General features: G+C 38.4%; 2 protein-coding genes across 4 annotated transcripts in view; both read left to right on the top strand.

Moving 5' to 3' along the window:
* LOC106080535 (tubby-related protein 4) overlaps positions 1-20,772 on the top strand; it is a 71,886-nt gene that overhangs the window by 11,216 nt on the left and 39,898 nt on the right. For all 3 annotated transcript variants that reach the window (XM_013241937.2, XM_013241936.2, XM_059361361.1), the window contains exon 2: positions 9,951-10,663. In XM_013241937.2, the coding sequence (XP_013097391.2) occupies positions 10,568-10,663 (96 nt within the window). In that variant the 5' untranslated portion in view covers positions 9,951-10,567. The remainder of the gene's footprint in view (positions 1-9,950; positions 10,664-20,772) is intronic.
* On the top strand, positions 14,885-16,340 carry LOC131994624 (uncharacterized). The gene is made up of 2 exons (XM_059361365.1): positions 14,885-15,322; positions 15,473-16,340. The coding sequence occupies exons 1-2, from the start codon at positions 14,937-14,939 to the stop codon at positions 16,050-16,052; spliced, it is 966 nt and encodes a 321-aa protein (XP_059217348.1). The 5' UTR covers positions 14,885-14,936; the 3' UTR covers positions 16,053-16,340.

Below are 20,772 nucleotides of genomic sequence, written 5' to 3'. Positions count from 1 at the left end.
TGGAGGAGACATACGATAGTATGTAAGTGCAACAGCATAGACAACCAACTAACTGATGGCTCGATGGAACTCAGGGGCATTGACTGAATCTATATCTGCGTCTATGGCCACATTTCTATATGTCCTCCATATTTTCCCAGTGGTTACACAAGAATTACCATGAATTCATATCCAAGGATCTTTGAAGTGTTGGAAGCTGCCATAAAGAATTGTGAAATTGATTCTAGTATGGTTATTACTGTATGTTACGTTACCTAGGGGATGTATTTTCATCTCACACTTAATCATTTTTAATGCGGTTGAGGGGCATTGATATTGTGATTGTAGTCTTTGGGAAACATTTGAGAAAACATCAAATTAAATGTTTATGTCTGAAAGTTTTGCAATTAAAATCTGACTTAACAGTTTTTGAACATTTTCGGCTTGTCTTTAATATTTTGTTAAACGAACTGTAAATTTGAAATTGGTATTTTCAGGACCACGATTTATCGATAAAGCGTTTTGGTCCGACTGTAGATATAATTGTGATGAATTTTAGATGAATTTACCATGAGGAGAGTTCAATTGGAGGCTAACGCTGGCCCATGCGCCGAAAAGTTGTTGTCCTAAAATCATAAATCCAAAAACCAAAAAAGAGGGTAGAGGCGGAAGCGTATCCAGATATACCTGTTGGAAAATGCATTAGGGTGCGTCAATTTTGGCGGTTGTCAAAATAGTGGTCTACCACAAATTCTAACAAGCTTTGCTCCAGAAACTAAGGCACTAAAAATAAAAGCAAAGCATCCGAGTTTGGAAATTTCCACATATTTACAAGTTTGGTTTATATGGGGGCAGAAAAAGTTTGTCATTAAAACCCGAAAGCTATTGGGTTGCCCAAAAAGTAATTGCGGATTTTTCATATAGTCGGCGTTGACAAATTTTTTCACAACTTGTGACTCTGTAATTGTATTCTTTCTTCTGTCAGTTATCAGCTGTTACTTTTAGCTTGCTTTAGAAAAAAAAGTGTAAAAAAAAGTATATTTGATTAAAGTTCATTCTAAGTTTTATTAAAAATGCATTTACTTTAGTTTGAAACATCCGCAATTACTTTTTGGGCAACCCAATAGATATGGAGTTAAAACCAGTGATGGATTTACTTGCACATGCGCACATTGCTTCCAAGCCCAGGGGCGTGTGTTTCTGTTTTCGTACAAAATAAAGTGCAATTGTTTATGTGTAGTTGCCCATCAGTATTTAGATCAGTGATGGGCCCACTAACGCAACTGCATACTATTTACATGTCCATGGCCAAAGGATCTGGAGCCGGTACACAATGATGTGTGTGTATTGGCCCAACAGTGTATGGTTTTTAGAATTCGCGGTAGATTATAACTACATCCATCCAGGTTCCTCATATGCGACGCGAATTCTGTCAAAGGCTACCAGGCATGGCAAGCATAGGTCAGCACCGGTCGCGTTACCGTCGAGTGCAGCCAGTTTACTACCAACAAGCCGCTGGCACGAATAGAGAGCAGCGAAGGCCCTCCCCACACTAGACTTTAAATTCCAGCTCGAGTTCAATTTACTATCCAAACTATATTCAAACTATCCAAATAATCCAAACTAACCTTGGCGAATTTGACGGCTTTGCCCTTGCAGCCTCGGCTATCTAAATTCCAGTTACCAGTATCCAGTTACCTGGACCAGGACGCCGTAACTACGAGAGCGGTGACAAAACCCTGATAGGGTGTCCACGAACTTCCCGGTGGCAAGAATTATCATTTCGTTAGCATAAGCGAACAGAATCGCATACTCACTATCCAGAAGCATACTCACTATCCAGCCTTTAATGTCACTCTCCAGAATAGCATCCCTTAAGCATACTCATTATAAAGCCTGTAAACAGCATCCCTTAGAGCTGCCCCTATGGCAGACATTATTAAATGCCCTCTCTAAGTCCAGAAATAACGCTAAAGTGAATTCTCTGAACTGAAAAGCCCTCTCCTAGTATTGCAACACACTATTCAGGGCAGTACGAACCGACCTAACCTTATATTGACACCTGGAGAAGTAATCCCTTCCTTGTTTATCTCTTATGTGAAAGTCCACCATAGCGCAGAGGTAAGCATGTCCGCCTATGACGCTGAATGCCTGGCAGGAACATCAGAAAAATTTTAGGCGGTGGTTATCCCCTCCTAATGCTGGCGACATTTGTGTGGTACTTTGTCATGTAAAAACATCTCCCCAAAGAGGTGTCCCTCTGTGGCACGGCTATAAAAAGGAGGTACCTTATCATTGAGATTAAAATTGAATCGGACAGCACTCATTGATTTGTGAGAAGTTTGCCCCAGTTCCTTAATGGAATGTTGATGGGCAAATTTACATTTTGCAATTTGCATGAAAATCCAGAATCCTCTCCAATGTCTTTAAGAAGAAGGAGAGTAGACTAATCGCCCTCAACACTTTAGCCGCATTCCATTGCAACTTCCCCGCTTTCGGTGTGAAAACTAATCTCGAGGTGTTATTGACACGTGACAATTACTCTATCAATCTTACAAAGTCTTCCCTCTTGTGTCTGCTTATTTCCTTATTGAAGACCCTCAGATTGTCCCTGTAGACGTTCATAACTCTCTGTCGCCACTCCTTCTTGCCATTGAATGTCCATCTGGCATCGGTTCAGAGTAACCGATGGAGGGAAAGTGGGGAAGATAGTAAGACTGTGGAGTATTTCCAATGTTATTGCCTATGGCTATCACAGCCAACAGGCTCCAGCATTTAGGTGGGGACAAAACACCATACTTGAAGCAACACAGGGGAGTGGAATGGGGTACAATAAGGGATTTTGTGAGAAGTAGGGAATTCCGAGAGTTTTTTTCATCGAGGTTCAATTTTTGTTACTATTAAGCCGATCACTGGTTTAGGTGTATGTCCATATTGACATAATGACTTAATTCCCATGAACATTCCATTAAGGAGCAGGGGATACTTCTCTCATATCAATGAGTGCAGTCCGATTAACGTTGAAGCTCAATGATAAGGGACGTCTTTTTATGTCGAGTCCGAACGGCTAGCCGCATAGCGACACCACTTGGTAGAGATATTGTAATATGGCAGCATACGCCACAAACGAAGTCAGCATTAGAAACGGAATAACCATTGCTAAAAATTTTTTTTATTTTCACGCTGAGATTTGAAACGAGGTATTCGGCGTCATAGGCAATACTGACCTCCTTCTTATTTGCTTTCAGTAATAGTCTCGTCTTCTCACGATCCGGATCTCTCCAAAGGATATTCGTTGTCTTGCGTCGCCCCGAAAGGCTTCAGATTAACCAACTTTATTGAAGGCAGCCCTCTGACCTGCATTTTCATTCACCCTTACTCCGCTATAGCCCGGCAACCAAACAATGTCATCCTCAGTGAAGGCGTTAATCTCCTTCTTACACTCCAAGACTGTTGTTATAGTCCTGATGGCAAGTTAACTGTCCGTAAAGATGTTCACACCTGACGTCCGCGCGTTAACACAATAGTACCTCACGCATTCCATGATCTCCCGGATCTCCTTCTGCAGGACTGTATTATTATCATGCAGTGGACATTCCATTAAGGAACAGGGGCAAGATTCTCACAAATCAATGAGTGCTGTCCCATTTAAGTTTTAACTCAATGATAAGTAGCTTTCTTTTTATAGCCGAGTCCGAACGGCGTACCGCAGTGCGACACCTCTTTGTGGAGAAGTTTTTACATGGCTGCCATACCAAATGGTACAGTAACTCACAAATGTCGCCAGCATAAGGAGGGGATACCCCCCGGTGAAAGTTTTTTCAGATGTCAAGCGTCATAGGCGGACACGCTAACCTACAGTGGCCTCAGAAGCAAATGCTTGGTCTAATATCCTTTTCAGACCGATATTAGACCAAAAGGTCCTGGTTGTGTATTGTTGTTGTTGTAACCACATCTGCATGTGGAGGTGGCGATCCTTATCAAGTTCTTATAGGTTAGCAAGCTCCTTTCGGTCTATAAGACCGAACATGATGGCCATTGGTTATTGAAAGGCGCCAATATCTCACCTTGTCGTATCGAGCATCATAGGCACTCAGTATTTAAAACGGTGCCACCCGGCCTCCCTCTCAGTCTCTTTACTCGACACCGCTGATTGTACGCGATTGCAGTTGCAGCCATTACATATGAAGCATTCCACTATACGCAACTTGTGAAACCGCACGGTAGCTCGCCGATAAGCTTCTCGTGATAACGAAGAACACCACACAGATTGGAACTCAAAGTTCCAACCTATGTGATGCTCATAGTTATCCCGTGCCTGGGTTGCGCATTGTTTTCCTCCGTTGTGTATTGTTTTCCCTACTTGAGCCTGTCTCCATACTGGCCTCTTCTTCAAATGCTATGTTTTATTTTAGTATAATATATTGTACTACAAATCCCGATAATCGATTATTAGAAACTGATATCACCTGATATCGATAAATATCCGAAACATCTGATTTATCCGGATAGAATTAATATAAAATGCGGCAACATTTCGAGTTGTTACAAACGGAATGATTAGATTAGTATATGCCCCATCCTATGGTGATGGGAGTAAAAAAGTGTCAATGTTTTTTTATTTTATATATCAAATGGCGATCGATTCGTTTATCGATATCGTTCTAAGGGTCAAATCACCACAAGCGGGAAAAGTTGCAATAAAAACCAATAACCCAGTTCAACTTTTTGAACAAATGTAGGTTTTTAAGCTTCCCCAATTTGGTTGCTATCGGTTTCATTAACAAGCTTAGATACTCTATGAATCACCTTTTTTATCATTAATTTGGTATACCTTTTTACTAAACTTAACTAACTAATAAAATTGGATTGGCTTTTAGATTCCCAACACTTTCTGTCCATAGAACACACACACCTCTACACCATGACTAAAGGTATTCCAGATGTACCCAAACCAAATTGCAAAATTCATTCAAGCGAAAAAGCCAACAACTCATTTTACTGTGGCCTCTAAAATTTCACTATCCCTAAATACGTGCCGTATGTAAAACGATTACCTTATGGCTTATCGCTGCCCAAAATATGGGTTGCGATACCCTAGCAACCCATATTAAGGGACCAAAAAAAAAAAGATAAAACATCTCATAAGGCAAAAAGGCAGTCGTCAATTTCATTATAATATATGATTCCAAATGAAACGTGTGCCGATGGTGATAGTGGTGGTGGTGGTGCTGGTGCCTTAACTTCCATGTTAATGAGAATAAGGCAAAATTGTATAACCCAACTAATTTATTTTCCCTACGAGAGCATCCTGAGCGTTGTTACCTACATTACTAGCATGCCTCTATGGCGCCACCCCTCACCCTCACCACCTGTAACAGACCATTAACATGCTAAGGCAAAATATTACGATTTAAATTGAGGATATCCTTGATTATTAACAAGGCCACGAACAAACTTTTAAAGGATGAATTTTAGAATTTATTTCCTTCCTTTTACAATTTATCTATCTAGGGGCCTGGATATTGGCAAAGGTGTCAGTCCCTGTGGTGAATGAAGGTGGAGGTGGTTCAATGGGCGAGCATGAGAATGGGAATGGGAGGATGTTGATGATGTTGCTGGCCTCTATAGCAGCTCAAGTATTGTGGTTGCTGTTGTTGTTTATATCTTGCATCTCGATTAATATTAAGTCATCCATCCATAACTAAATTCTTGGGCGTTCCCATAGTCGTCTGTTTTATGAGCTCTGCAAAACACTCGATACTCATTTGCATCGTACAGCTCTGGAAAGTGTGATTCAATTTTTGCGATTCCAATAATGGTTGAGATGAGACAGTCAGCGGCGACGGAGGCTACAACAACGTCAACAAGGATGACAATAATGGGGCTTGGATGGATGCTCTGGCATTTGAAGAAATGGGCCTGCCTGCCACCCAGCCAATGTCAGTGTGCCCATGCATTGTACTCTTCTCATATGGACAAAGTTGCTGATGGTGATGATGATGATGATGATGGTATCTCTTGGCCATCATAGTCATCAAACCGGGTGTAATAATGAATGCATTGACAAATGACATAACGAATAAATGTGTTGTTCATCAAATCAAATACATTTGCATTTGTCACACACCCACACTAACGCATACCTACAATACATGCATATGTATACATCATCTTTATAACCGAAGCCCTGGGGGGCTTAGAGCTTTCATCTTCTCCTTCTATTTGATATTTTGCAACCAATATACATGGAACAAAATAGAAGCAGAAATTCAATTTAGCGATTAGGGGTTTTAATTAAACTGCATCTCTTTTGTGTAGCAACAAGCTCAAATTCGTAATGAATACAAAATTTTGAAAGGATTGCAATTTTGATCTGAGACCCAACAAAGTAAATATATTCTTGATGGTCTTGTCATTCCAATTCGATTTAGACATGTCCGTCCGTCTGTCGAAAGCATGCTGACTTTCGAAAGAGTAAAGCTAGACGCTTGAAATTTTGCACAAATACTTCTTATAAGTGTAGGTCGGTTGGGATTGTAAGTGGGCGGTATTGCAAGATGTTTTATTTTGACTTTCAATAGGTTATAAACCGACGGAGGCTACCTTCGTTTCTCCGCCTATGACACTGAACCCCTGGGTTCGAACCCTGGCGAGACCATCAAAAAAAATTTTCAGTGGTGGTTTTCCCCTCCTAATGCTGGCAACATTTGTGAGGTGCTATGCCATGTAAGAAATTCTCTCCAAAGAAGAGTCGCACTGCGGCACGCCGTTCGGACTCGGCTATAAAAAGGAGGCCCCTTATCAACTTTAAACTTAAATCGGACTGCACTTATTGATATGTGATAGTTTGCCCCTATTCTTTAGCGGAAAGTTCATGGGCAAAATTTGCATTTGCATAAACCGATGGTCCAAATCGGTTTATAAAAGAGTTGAGTGACTGACTGATTGCTGACAGACTGCCTGATTATGGCCCAGCCCAAATGGATTATGCTACAAATTTGCACAAATATTGGTCTTGGGTCATAGGCACGGGATGAAGCTAGATTTGGTGATATTCGTAGGTTTAGGTACTAAAAGGTACGAAATGGTACATATTGGCCCAACGCGAACGGAAAGGGCTAGAATTATGTTATTGCGCTTAAATAAAAAAAAACATCTCGAAAAAAATAAGGTTTGGTAAAACAAATTTTGCAAAATCATATCGGAAGTGGGAGAAATAGTACATTTAGTACAGCAATTGGTACTATTTGGTACTTTCTTTGTAAATTGAACTAGAGCGCTGAATTTTGGAACTTAGGTACGCTACGGCAACCTTAATTGGGTGAAGTGAGAGAAATAGTACGTTTAGTACTGCAATTGGTACTATTTGGTACTTTCTTTGTAAATTGAACTAGAGCCCTGAATTTTGGAACTTAGGTACGCTACGTCAACCTTAATTGGGTGACTAAAAATGGTTTTGGAAACTTGCCCATTAATAAAGTACAAAAGTACCAAAAAGGTAGGAAATGGGTGAATATTGTAGGGGGCGGATGGATAGAGGTAGAATTTTGAAATTTGACTTAAAAGACATCTAGTGCAAAAGGACGAGGATGAAAAGAAAAAATGGAAAAATAGTACTGGTAACGAGAGAAAACGTACGTTAAGTACCGCAATTAGTACCATTTGGTACTTTCTTTACGGATGGAGCTAGATGTCTGAAATTATGCATACACATGCAACTAGGGGATATGTTATGGGTGACTATGATCTTTTTACAATTCGTACATTTAGGTACCAATATTGGTACTATTTTGTACTTTCTGTGTAGGTTGAGCTAGAGGTCTGAAATTTGGCACTAGGAAAAATATGATGTGTGACTAACTCCACTCGACTAATTGCAATGCTGGATGAAAACACTCTTTCTTCCGATGATATAAAGACGGAATGGCAAACCATTGCTGACTACGTGGAAAATGCCGCGAAATCCGTACTTGGGTACGAGAAGCCTCCCCCAAGAAACCTATAACTATGGTATAGGCACATCCTTCTGCAGAGACGAATAAGGAAATCTGGTACCTGATATAGATAGTGTGCTAAGGATATGGAAAGAACATTTGTTCTGCGTTTATTATCCCACCTATGGATGACCATCATAAATGATCTATTGGGGATAATGATTGAGGATCTTTCGGATCTTTACCCTTCTAAAGGGTAGAGATCCGAACCAGCTATGCAGAAACGCCGAAACGGTCTTGCAGATGGCACATGACGGGGCTACACGTAGGGATCTCAATGTTAATCAAGAGAAGATTGAAATCTGCCTGTTCACGAGCAAGACAAAGTTGGGCCAATTTGACGCACCGCCTTTCCTCAATAGAACGAATTCGATATCTGACAAGGTCAAATACTTAGGTGTTATCTTGGACAGGAAACTGAATTGGAAGTGTCACATTCAGGAGCGTACCAAGAACGCTTACAGATGTTGGGTACTATGAGGACGGGCTGTAGACTCGAAATGGGGCCTGAATCCAAAGATATTCTACAGAAGCGTGATTAGACCCATACTTGCGTACGCCTTAGTAGTTAGACTTAAGGCGATGGTTTGGGTGCCTGATGCCATGATCGTACAATCGTCCGCAGGATACGATCTCAATACCGTCTGGAGGGGGTGACAAAGAGGATAGGTATGCAGGAAACATCAATCCGCCTAGGAGAACCCTATGTTTCATCTCTAAATTTCACAAACCATTGGCGATCACACAGATAATTCTTGATATCGTTTGGCATGGCTGATCGTGTCGAATGCTTTCGATGGATCTAGTGCGCCGAGGATCGTCCTTGTCTGCAGTGCCGTAATCAGGCATGGCGTAAATCCCCTTTTAGCGCTCTTAGATTGTTCGTAACCAAGGAACTTTTATTGAAGTTTCTTTTCCAACATCACTCTCAAATGCAAGATCTTGTCGGATATCGAAACCGTTCTATTGAGGAAACGTGACACCTCGTCATTAACAGGCAGATTTCAGTCTTGAATTAACGTTCAGATCCATAGATCTCGCCTACACGTATGCTTAGTTCAAAATCCTTTCGACCTTACAGCATACCTGTTTGTCGAATATGTAGTATATGGGTTAACACCCTTCCTCAGCAAAGATCTTTTGTGGCTATTTGTGTAAGAACGGGTAGAGATATCTCTAAGAAAATAACAAAAAGAGATATCTCAATAACCTTTTCTGCGTTTTGCAGACAAAAATGTCCCTAAAAAACCAAAAAAAAAAATGTTATCACAATTTTTTCAAATTTCAAATTTCAAAGAGATATCTCTACCCGTTCTCACACGGAATTTTTTTTACAAGTTGTTTTTCGGTTTTCTCCCACATAGGATCTAAAGTCTCTATGAGACGGATTAATAATCTCATTTCACGGAAATTTAAAACAGGGAGTTGTTTTAAGACTCCTGCCATGAGAACCATATCTGGTCTAGATTGGGCTATATTTAGATATAGCTTTAAGGTTTTAAGCCCATAAAAGCAATATTCATTGCCCAATTTCGCTAAAATTTTAAATTGTTAGTTTTTTTAAGCCTCCAGACATTTACCTAAAATACAGTCTGTATTGAGCTATATTTAGCTATATATTGAGCTATATTTTGGACCGGTCAGCCGATTTAGGGTCTTAAGCCCATATTTACTATCTGATTTCGCTGAAATTCAAAACAGTGAGTTGTTTTAAGCCTCCCGAAATCCAATCCCAATATTTTCCAAATCGGACAATATTTAGTTATAGCTGCCATAAAGATCCCTAATGGTGGGTATTCAAAGTTAGGCACGTTCAACCGTGCCGAACTGAACACATTTCAACATGTTAAGAAATATTTTGATTATCGCTTATAATTTTAAAATATTTAAGTCATATTTTTGCTTAATTAATTTTTTTTAATATTTCCTCCTATTTCCCTTAACTTAAATGCTCTTTGTTTTCTTCTCTTGCAGAAATAAATGTGATTGCTACAAGGTATTAACTAGCTGCTGATGAGTTTCATTACATTGTGGCTGATGGTGTGTGACTGACGATGATGCCAGCGATGATAATAATGATGATGATGTTGACGACGACAATGATAATGATGAAGATGATGCAAATGACGCCAATGTTCGTTATTTACAGCAAACGGAAATAATTGCAAGAGTAGTTAGATTTTAGCAACAAATATTAGTAGGAATATTGCAATTTTAAAACACACACAAACCCACACACACAAATTCCCAACAAGAATAACAACAACAAGTAACAGTAAACTAAATATCAAGAAAGCAGCAGAAGCAAAAGCAGCAGCAACAGCAGCAGCGACAGCAGCAGCGACAGCATTAGCCATCTTAGTAAACCGAACGAGTCGCATACAAAAACTCACCCATACATATGTAAACGGAAGACAAACAATCAAATTAAGTCCCACACAAACTAACAGCACAGATAGCAAGAGATAAAGAAGTAGAGAGAGAGAGAGAGAGCGAACGAGAGAGAGAGGTTGGCAGAGGAAGCATAGTAGCAACAACTTAATATATCACATAAACAACACACAAGCCCCTGCCGGAAGTAGTGAAAAATAATGCATCTTCATTTTGAACGCAACACCAATACAAAATGCGATTGCACAATTTTATCATTATCCTGGATGGGAAAAGTTCCCGATGATATACCAGAGGTAAGCATTACCACCCCTAAAACATTATATTGCAACAAGCCAATAAATATACACACACACACATACGCACAACGTATGCACATGTGTCCTTGGGCTAAAAATTTAAATTTCATGTCCTAGAAATTGGTAAAAGTTTTTGTTTTTAATTACTCTGAAAAGTAAATATGTGTGTACAATGTTTGGCCGGAACATGATAAAATGCAATATTGAGAGCCTTGTAAAAAATGTTAAGGGAATCTTTTAAGAGTCTTAAAGTAAATTCAATTCATTAAACCAATAATCAATTTTGAAACGCTCACAATATATTTGAAGGAAGTTCTATGTATGGATGCTCCAGTCATGATGATATTTTGTACTGGGTAGCGTATGATCGTTAATACGTTAAGAAGTAACTCATACGTCACGTTGACCATATTTCTCTCTTACAACAAAGTACAGAAGATGAAAATGGCATATCGAAAGTCAAAAACAAGTAGGAGCGTGCTAAGTTCGGCCGGGCCGAATCTTAGGCCCGGCCGAACTTGTAAGACAACACCATGGATCGCGATTGTAGGGGCTCAAGAAGCAAAATCGAGAGATCGGTTTATATGGGAGCTGTATCAATCTATAGATTGATTCAGACCATATTGGACACGTATGTCGAAAGTCATGCGAGAAGCCGTTGTACAAAATTTCTGCCAAATCATATGAGAATTGGCTCAAGAAGTCAAGACCCCAGATCGGTTTATATGGCAGCTATATCAGGTTATGTACCGATTTGCGCCATACTTAGCACAGTTATTGGAAGTCAAAATTTCAGCCAAATCGGATGAGAATTGCGTCCTCCAGCGGCTCAAGAAGTCAGGATCAAAGATCGGTTTATATTTCTGCTATACCAGGTTATGTACCGATTTGAATGGTACTTAGCGCAGTTGTTGGAAGTGATACCAAAACACCACGTGCAAAATTACAGTCAAATCGGATAAGAATTGCGCCCCCCCTAAAAGCTGAAGAAGTCAAGACCCCTGATCGGTTTATATGGCAGCTATATCAGGTTATAAACCGATTTGAACCATACATAGCACAGTTGTTGGAAGTGAAACCAAAGCACCACGTGCAAAAATTCAGTCAAATCTGACGAGGATTGCACCCAAGATAGGTTTATAGGCAGCTATATAAAAAAATTTAGACCGATCTGGTCCATTTGCAATCCCAACTGACCTACAATAATAAGAAGTGTTTGTGCAAAACTTACTCCTTCGAAAGTTAGCGTGCTTTCGACAGACAGACAGACGGACGGACATGGCTAGATCGACTTATAATGTCATAACGATCAAGAATGCAAAAATGAAAATCCTTATGGATACTTAGACGCATATTTCGAGGTGTTACAAATAGAATGACGAAATTAGTATACCCCCATCCTATGATGCAATGAAGAGATTTTGGGGCGATTATCAACATTGTCTGAAGAAGTTGAACAACTAAAGATGGCTAACGATGGGCTGGTACACGAGATGAACCTTCTTAAAGATGAAAACAATATGCTCAAGCGACGTCTAAATGATTTGGAAACAAATATAAAGGGAAAAAACTTGGTGTTTAGAGGCTTGTCGATCCAACAGACAAACGTTTTTGAGATACAAAAACTCTGTCAAGAAGTGCTGAGAACCCCAAACAACATACGCGCCAAATCAGCAAGAACATTATATCAAAGAAACGGAATAGCTGCGGTATTAGTTCAATTCGAGACAGAAAATGAGGTAGAGGATATTTTACATCGAACTAATTTTCTTAAAGGAACACAAATCTACATCGAACGAGATCTCAACGCAGAAAGAAGGCTGGATAAAATAGTTATGCTTCAACTACGGAGAAAACTTATGGATTTCAGCAAAAAATACAAAATAAAAGTCAGGGATGATAAGCTAAAAATTGAAAATAAATGGTTTAAGTGGAACTCTGAGAAAAAGTTGGTGTGCGGTATGACTAGCGCAATTAATATTTTTAAGGAATTGTATGGAGAAGATTTCAATTTAAATGTTAAATATAATATTTTAAAAAACGATTTAAATCTAAAAAACTAAAGAAGTTCCCAAGTGATAAAAATGAATATAGTCAAGTAATAGAAGAAATGAATATTTTGTCAGAAACAACTTTTAAAATACTTTCATATAATATTAATGGTTTAAAAAATAAATGTTTGTACCCTGAGTTTTTCGAATACATTGGAGGCTTTGATATGTTTGCATTAATGGAGACGCACGTTATGGAAACCCAAACAGAAAACTGGTCGAAATATTTTAAGGACTTCAATTTAATGTGGCAGAAAGCAGAAAGATCAAGTATACATGGGCGTGCAAGTGGTGGAATAGTATGCGGTGTTAGAAAAGATCTTCAAACAAAAGGAGTTGATTATAGTTTCGTGAAAGAAAACCATTTAAATATGATTAAAATAAGCACACTGGAATCATGTTTTACGTTCGTTCCTGTTTATATACGTGGAGAGAATTGGGCCTGTGATTTTGAGGCGATGAGAGAAATATTTGAAAAAATAGATGACGGACATATAATATTAGCAGGGGATGTTAATGTACAAATTGGTAACCTCCAACAAAATCTTGAAAGCGGTCTGGAAACTGAGTTCACAGCGGGAATGGAAACCAGGCGCTCAAAAGACTCAATTGTAAATGCAAAAGGAAAACAATATATGGAATTCTGTGAGGATAATGGACTGTTAATTCTAAATGGCAGAACCGAAGGAGACGAAGAGGGGCATTACACGTATGTGAGCAAAAATGGCAGTTCGGTTAACGATTTAGCAGCAATATCATATTATGGACTGAAAATGATTAAAAAATTCGAAGTTGAAGAAAAAGTTTGGTCTGATCATTTTCCACTAAAAATAGAAATTAAATTAAATAAAATCGATATCAATGCAAAGCCATTAAATTTACCGCCAAAACTTATTTGGAAAAAGTCAACAACTGAGCGATACCAGAACAGCTTGAATCAAAACCTTCTTTTAGCTATAAATGGGAATGGTATAGACAATCTATCAGATTTGTCCAATTTAATTCAGAAGTCGGTCGTAATAAACAAAATACATGCAACAAATAAACAAAATACATGCAACAAATACAAAGCAGACTGGTACAACAGTCGATGTGAGAGGGCAAGAAAAAAATCATTTGAATGCCTCAATAAGTTCAGGAGAAGTAGCACTCTACAAGACAAAGAAACTTATCTGAATGCGGTTAAGACGTACAAGAAAACATGTAAAGAAAGGAAATTGGAGTATGCCAGAGAGTTAGAAGCTAAAATCTGCAACACCACAGATGTAAAACAATGGTGGATACTTGCAAAACAGATAAGAGGACAAAAACATAAAATCGGTAGCAGTATTTCTGCTGAGGATTTTAAGATATATTTCAATATGCTATTAAATAAACCACAGTTTGCAAATAACATTGAATATGCCGTACTGAAAAGAACAAATATTGAACTGGATAGAGAAATAGATGTACGTGAAATTCAAGATGTTTTAAACGAAACGAAAGAAAATAAGGCGCCAGGAATGGACAGGGTGCCGTATGAGTTTTTGAAATATTCATCACATCAATTTCTTACAGAGCTAGCACGTCAATATAATCGAATTTATGAATCAGGACAGCTAGATAACATCATGCAAGAGTCGGTAATATTTCCTATATACAAAAAGGGCGATATAAACACCCCAAGTAATTATAGAGGCATCTCTTTTATGAATACAATGGCCAAGATTTTTATGGGAATTGTAAATAATAGACTAAAGAAATGGATTAGTGATTATAATATATTAAAAGAATTTCAAGCAGGCTTTAGACCAGGATACTCAACCGTAGACAATGTTTACAACCTGGCATCAATCGTCCACTGCAAGTTATCTGAAAGAAAGAAAGTGTACGCATTTTTCGTCGATTTTTCAGCCGCATTTGATATGGTACCCAGGCAACTTTTAATCTATAAATTGCATGAAATCGGAATCTCAACAAAGATGGTTTATTTAATACAAAACATATACCAAAACACTAAATCGGTAGTTTGGACTGGAGATAATGTATCGCAACATTTTAATACTTATACAGGAGTTAGACAAGGGTGTTTGCTGTCGCCTTTACTGTTCACTCTGTATTTAAATGATATACACGACTGGTTGGAAGGAGGGTTAGTGCTAGACGAAATAAATATTCGGGTACTACTGTACGCTGACGACATCGTCATACTAGCTGATGATATTGAAGTATTTCGAAAAATGATATGGAATTTAGAAAACTATTGTAGTAGATGGAATATGGTGGTAAATTTGCAAAAATCCAAGATAATGGTGTTTCGAAATGGAGGACGGTTATCTTCAAGGGAGAGATGGAAATACCTCAATGAAGAAATTGAAGTGGTGAACGAATACTGCTACCTTGGAGTCCTTCTAACTCCAAAAATGAGTTTTACTAAGCATGCAGAACAAAGAAACAAACGAGCGAAGATTTGTATAAACGCAGCTTGGGAAAATCTGATCAATAACTCAAATGTATCCCTTATATCGAAATGGAAAATTTTCCAGAGTGTGTGCAAAACCACACAGTCATATGCAGCCCAGGTGTGGGGGTACAACTGGTTTGAAGAAGTAGATGAACTACAAAGGTACTTTTTGAAAAAGGTTTTAAAGCAACCAAAACATATACCAAATTATATATTATCTTTAGAGACCGATGTACCTGACAACCACTTTTACACATTGAAACTACATATGGATTATATATATAAAACTTTATTCCTTTACGATAATAACAGACTCCCGCATAAGCTTTCTATAAAAATATGGAACAAACAAATTTTCTGGGCCTTGGCACTGAAATCTTGGTCCGAAAGCACTAACGTTCCAATTGAAAATCTATTCAGAACAGCGCAAGATTGGTCTACAACCACAACTATACTTGTAAATAATCTCAAAAGGAAAAGCTATACAGAGAAAATAGATAGAGCAAGAGCAAGTGAAAGCAGATTTTATCGTTTTTTGAATCCAGAAATCGGGATTGAATACATGCAAGATGTTTGGAAACTGGACAAAATTGCTATTATAATGAAAACAAGGGCAGATGTACTTCCACTGAATGGAAACGTTTTTAGAAACGCAGCGAGACACCAATGTACATTGTGTAACTTGAGAGAAGTCGAAAACTTGCAACATTTCATAGCCAGATGTCCAGTATTACAAGAATTTAGGGTACGGCATTTTGGAACTGCCTATCTAGATGATGTACAGCTAATACAAATTTTAAATGGAACTTTTTATTGTGGGTGGGATGGATTATATAATTATGTTAGCAATGCTTTGAGATATCGGAACTACATAAATCGAGAACAATTTTGAAAAAAAAAAAAAAAAAAAAAAAAAAAAAAAAAAAAAAAAAAAAAAAAAAAAGAATATGTAAATTTTTTCCTTAACTTTACACTTTATAAAATTTTACGTTAACTTTATGGCTTATAAAATGTATATATCTAAACGTAATGTTACGCAAACATACTAAATTTAGCTATTTAACAGCACAAATTAAAACAAATATGGTATTGACAGACAACTATTTAAAGTTATTGTCATTAACTAATTACATTTACATTTTGTTATCTTAATCAAACAGTATATAGAAATTTGAATTGTAATGTTTAAAGAAAACAAAATAAAATCTATCTAATCTATCTATCTATCCTATGGTGGAGGGTATAACATGTTTAGATAGGTCCACAAATTTTGATCTATAAATCCGAGCAGTACAAAATGTTCGAAATATTTGTAGAGAAGGGTAAAGGCTTTCAGTAACATGTGATTAGAGGTGAGAATATCTTATGCAGTGTTGAGGTGCCAAAGTTGACCAGAGGTTGAATTTGTTATTCAATCATTACAAACATTTTACGAAATTACTTTTTGAGCCTAAACAAGTAAAAAGGCGTTAAGTTCGGCCGGGCCGAACTTTGGATACCCACCACCTCGGGTATATATGTAAACCACCTTTCGTCAAATCCGGGGAAAAATGCATACCTTACGACACATAGCAGCTATATCGAAATATGTTCCGATTTAGACCAAATACTAGTAAGTAAAAGTCATTGTTCAACTGTATAAAACAAAATTTTCCTCTTTTAGTAGCTATATCTAAAAATAAACCTATCTGAACATTAAACGACCCGGATGTCGAAAAGCCTAACATACGTAACTGTGTCAAATTTCAGTGAAATCGGATTATAAATGCGCCTTCTATTGGTCCAAGGCTTTTCATCAAGATATAGGTCTATATGGCAGCTATATCCAAATCTGGACCGATTTCGACCAAGTTGCAGATAAATATCGAAGAGCTTAACACAACTCACTGTCCCAAATTTCGGCGAAATCGGGCAATAAATGCTTTTTTGGCCCCAAAACCTTAAATCAAGAGATTGGTCTATATTGCAGCTATATCCAAATCTGGACCGATCTGAGCCAAATTGAAAAATAATATCGAAAGTTTTATCACAACTCACTGTCCCAAATTTCGGCAACATCGGACAGTAAATGCGCCTTTTATGGGCTCAAAACCTCAAATCGAGATATCGGTCTATATGGCAGCTATATCCAAATCTGAACCAAATTGACAAAGGATGTCGAAGAGCCTAAGACAACTCACTGTCCCAAATTTCAGCAGAATCGGATGATAAATGTGACTTTTATGAGCCTAAGACCCTAAATCGGAGGATCGGTCTATATGGCAGCTATATCCAAATCTGGACCGATCTGAGCTAAATTGACGGAGGATTTTAGGGGGCCTAACACAACTCACTGTCCCAAATTTCAGCAAAATCGGATAATAAATGTGGCTTTTATGGGTCTAAGACCCTAAATCGGAGGATCGGTCTATATGGGGGCTATATCTAGATATAGTCCGATTTGGCCCATCTTCGAACTTAACCTGCTTATAGACAAAAAAGAATCTGTGCAAAGTTTCAGCTCAATATCTCAATTTTTGAAGACTGTAGCGTGATTTCAACAGACAGACGGACAGACGGACGGACATGTCTAGATCGTCTTAGATTTTTACGCTGATCAAGAATATATATACTTTATAGGGTCGGAAATGGATATTTCGATGTGTTGCAAACGGAATGTCAAAATTAATATACCCCCATCCTTCGGTGGTGGGTATAAAAAAGAAGAACCCAAGCGTTCAGATTCATAGGCGGACGTGCGCTACGGTAGACATAGCTGCCATGAAAATCGATCGTTTAGACTGCTTGAGTTCATTCCGCACCTATTTTTTGCTTAATTTGCAAAAATTCAGTATATAGAGATGTATTAGACCCCCAACATCTTCGCCAAATCCGGTCTAAAGCGTACCATATCTCGATATATCTATAATTTAGACATATCGCGCGCTTTATCTGATTTCGCAAAAAAAATTGGAAGATTGGGCTGCATTGGTCCCCCCTATATTCGTGGTTAATACTGTCATATTTGGAGATCACATAAGGTGTATTTTTTACCCGGGCTAAAGTATATCCACTATGATGGGTTTATACCTAACTTCAGCCAAACTTGATACCTTTTTACTTACAATTTTTTATTAAAACTATAAGTTTTATTGTTAAATCAAATGTTCCTGTTTTTTGTCGATTTTTAAAATTGAACTGCCGAAAATGCCAATTTTTTTTTCATGAAAAGTGCTGATTAATCTGGCAGCCCTGGTCCACAGTAATAATGATTTATATTAGATACTAACCCAACCGGGCCCGCTCCGCTGCGCCTTCTTTAACTCTCTAATATCTTTTTAGGGTGGAAACACTTCGCCCTGAATGTGAATATCAAATTCGTGCCATTGAAGCCTATGACGCTGAACGCGTTCGAAGCCTGGCGAGAACATCGGACAAAGCTGTGTTTGGCGACATTTGCGAGGTACAATGCCATGCATGGTCATTTAAAACATTTTCTCCAATGTGGTGTCGCACTGCGGGACGTCGTTTGGACTCGGCTTTATCATACTCATTGATGTGTGAGAAGCTCACCCCTGCTCGGTTCCTGGTGCTTTTAAAAATTAGGGTAATGAGAATTGCCTTTTAGGGGAGGGATGGCACCTCAGACATTTCGACTCAAATATGGATATCAAATTCGTGCTGCACTTCCAAATCCCTTTAATTTGAGCCCCATATTTCCACCGGCCACCGGCACTTTGCACTGAATATAGATATCCAATTCGTTCTTTGTTCCCAACGGAAATGAAATTTGTTTAGGGGGTGCTTTAGGGCGCAGCCCAAAACACTTGGCTCCAAAATTGGATATCAAATTCGTTTTCTATTCAAATACCTTTCATTTCGGTCCCATATTGTCATAATGGGCCAAATAACCCATTTGACGTATATTTAGGAGGAAAAGCGCCGCCTAGACTTGAACGCAAATTTTAATGTTATATTCGTAATCTACTGCCAAATATCTTTGATTTGAGTCCCATATAGCCATGGTTGGCTAATATGCTCATTTTGGGATATTTGGAGGTGGGGCAACCTCCCATTACTTGGACCTAATATTTTATGCCATATCTTTAATCTACTGCAGAATACTTTTCATTTGAGCCCCATATTGACATGAACTTCGAATATATCTGTTTAGAGGAGTTTTGGGGAGGGGGGGTGCGCTGGGTTCTTAGACCCAAATTTAATACCATATTCTTTTTCTGATATCCATTAGCTTTCATTTGATACCCTTATTGTGCCCATCGGACCACTTTCGGATATGGGTGAAGTTTTTTGGGTAAGGGAGAGGGTCCGCTTCCACCCAATATCTACAAATTATATAGCCTATGTTTCCTTCCAGGCAAACGTACACAATCTATGAACATTTTAAGAAACTCGGTTCAGCCAAGTATCATATAGTCACAATGGGTCTAATGGCGTTTTTGAGGAGTGGCGTGACCCCCTATACTTCAATCTGATTTTGTATGCCAGATACGAAATCTACTCCCGAATACTTTTCATTTGAGCCCCATATTAAAATGGACGTCCAATATGTCGGTTTGGGGGATTTTTGGGTTTGGGGCGGCCCGCTGTGTACTTAGACTCAAATTTTAATACCATATTCCCATTCTACTTTCCAATACCTTTCATTTGAACACTTTTGATTTTGTTTTGAGTTTTTGCCATAAGGGGAGGATGATCAGTCCCCCTTCCTAGCCTATGTTTCCTTCCAGAACAACCTACACAATATGCGAACATTTCCAGAATATAGGTTCTGCCGTTTTTCAGTCTATACGGAACAAACAAATCGAGTCCCATATATCCGTCATTGGCTAATGTGCCCATTTTGGGCGTTTTTGGGGGGTGGGGTGACCCCCTATACTTCGACATGAATTTTTATGGCAGATTCGATATCTACTCCCGCATACTTTTCATTTGATACCCATATTGTCCCGATCGGTCCACTTTTGATTTTGGGTAGTGTTTTTGGGGTAACGGTCGAGGGTCCGCCCACTTCCCTTTATAAATAATTTATTAAGCCTATTCCTATTTCCTGACCATATTTGTAATCTACTCCCAAATGCTTTTCATTTAAGTCTCATATTGTCATGATCGTCAAATAAACCTATTTTAATGGGTTTTGGGGCTGGGGTGGCGCCCCAGGTACTTGGACCCAACTTTTATTATGAAATTCGTACTCTACTCTTGCATACCTATTTAAATCCCAAATTGTCCCGATCGGTCCACTTTTATTTTTGGGTAGTATTTTTGGGGTAAGGGGGAGGGTGCGCCCCCCTCCCGATATTAAAAAAATTATATGTTTTCTTCCAGACCAACCTGCACAGTCTATGAAAATTTCAAAGTAATCGATTCAGCCGTTTTTGAGTGTATATTGAACAAAAAACAAACCGACAAGCCAACAAACACAAATTTAATTTTACATATAAGAAGAAGATAAGTTTTATTCTTAAAAACAAATGTTCCTGTTTTTTGCCGATTTTTAAAATTGATCTACCAAAAATGCAAATTTTCTTCTTCCAAATCAATCTGGCAGCCCTGGTTCACAGTAACAATTATTTATATTAGTATACTCAGTGTCTTGTACCTAACGGGTT

The sequence above is a fragment of the Stomoxys calcitrans genome, chromosome 2, assembly GCF_963082655.1.
Source record: "Stomoxys calcitrans chromosome 2, idStoCalc2.1, whole genome shotgun sequence".
NCBI classification, from domain to species: Eukaryota; Metazoa; Arthropoda; class Insecta; order Diptera; family Muscidae; genus Stomoxys; species Stomoxys calcitrans.
Note: the sequence above shows the minus strand (reverse complement) of the source record. Positions and strands in the feature narration are given on the sequence as shown.

Excerpts from the sequence above, each read along its gene's own strand:
- LOC131994624 (XM_059361365.1), top strand. The coding sequence starts at position 14,937 with ATGATATGGAATTTAGAAAACTATTGTAGTAGATGGAATATGGTGGTA. Across the intron at positions 15,323-15,472 it reads GAAGTAGATGAACTACAAAG|ACTCCCGCATAAGCTTTCTA; the intron begins GTACTTTTTGAA and ends CGATAATAACAG.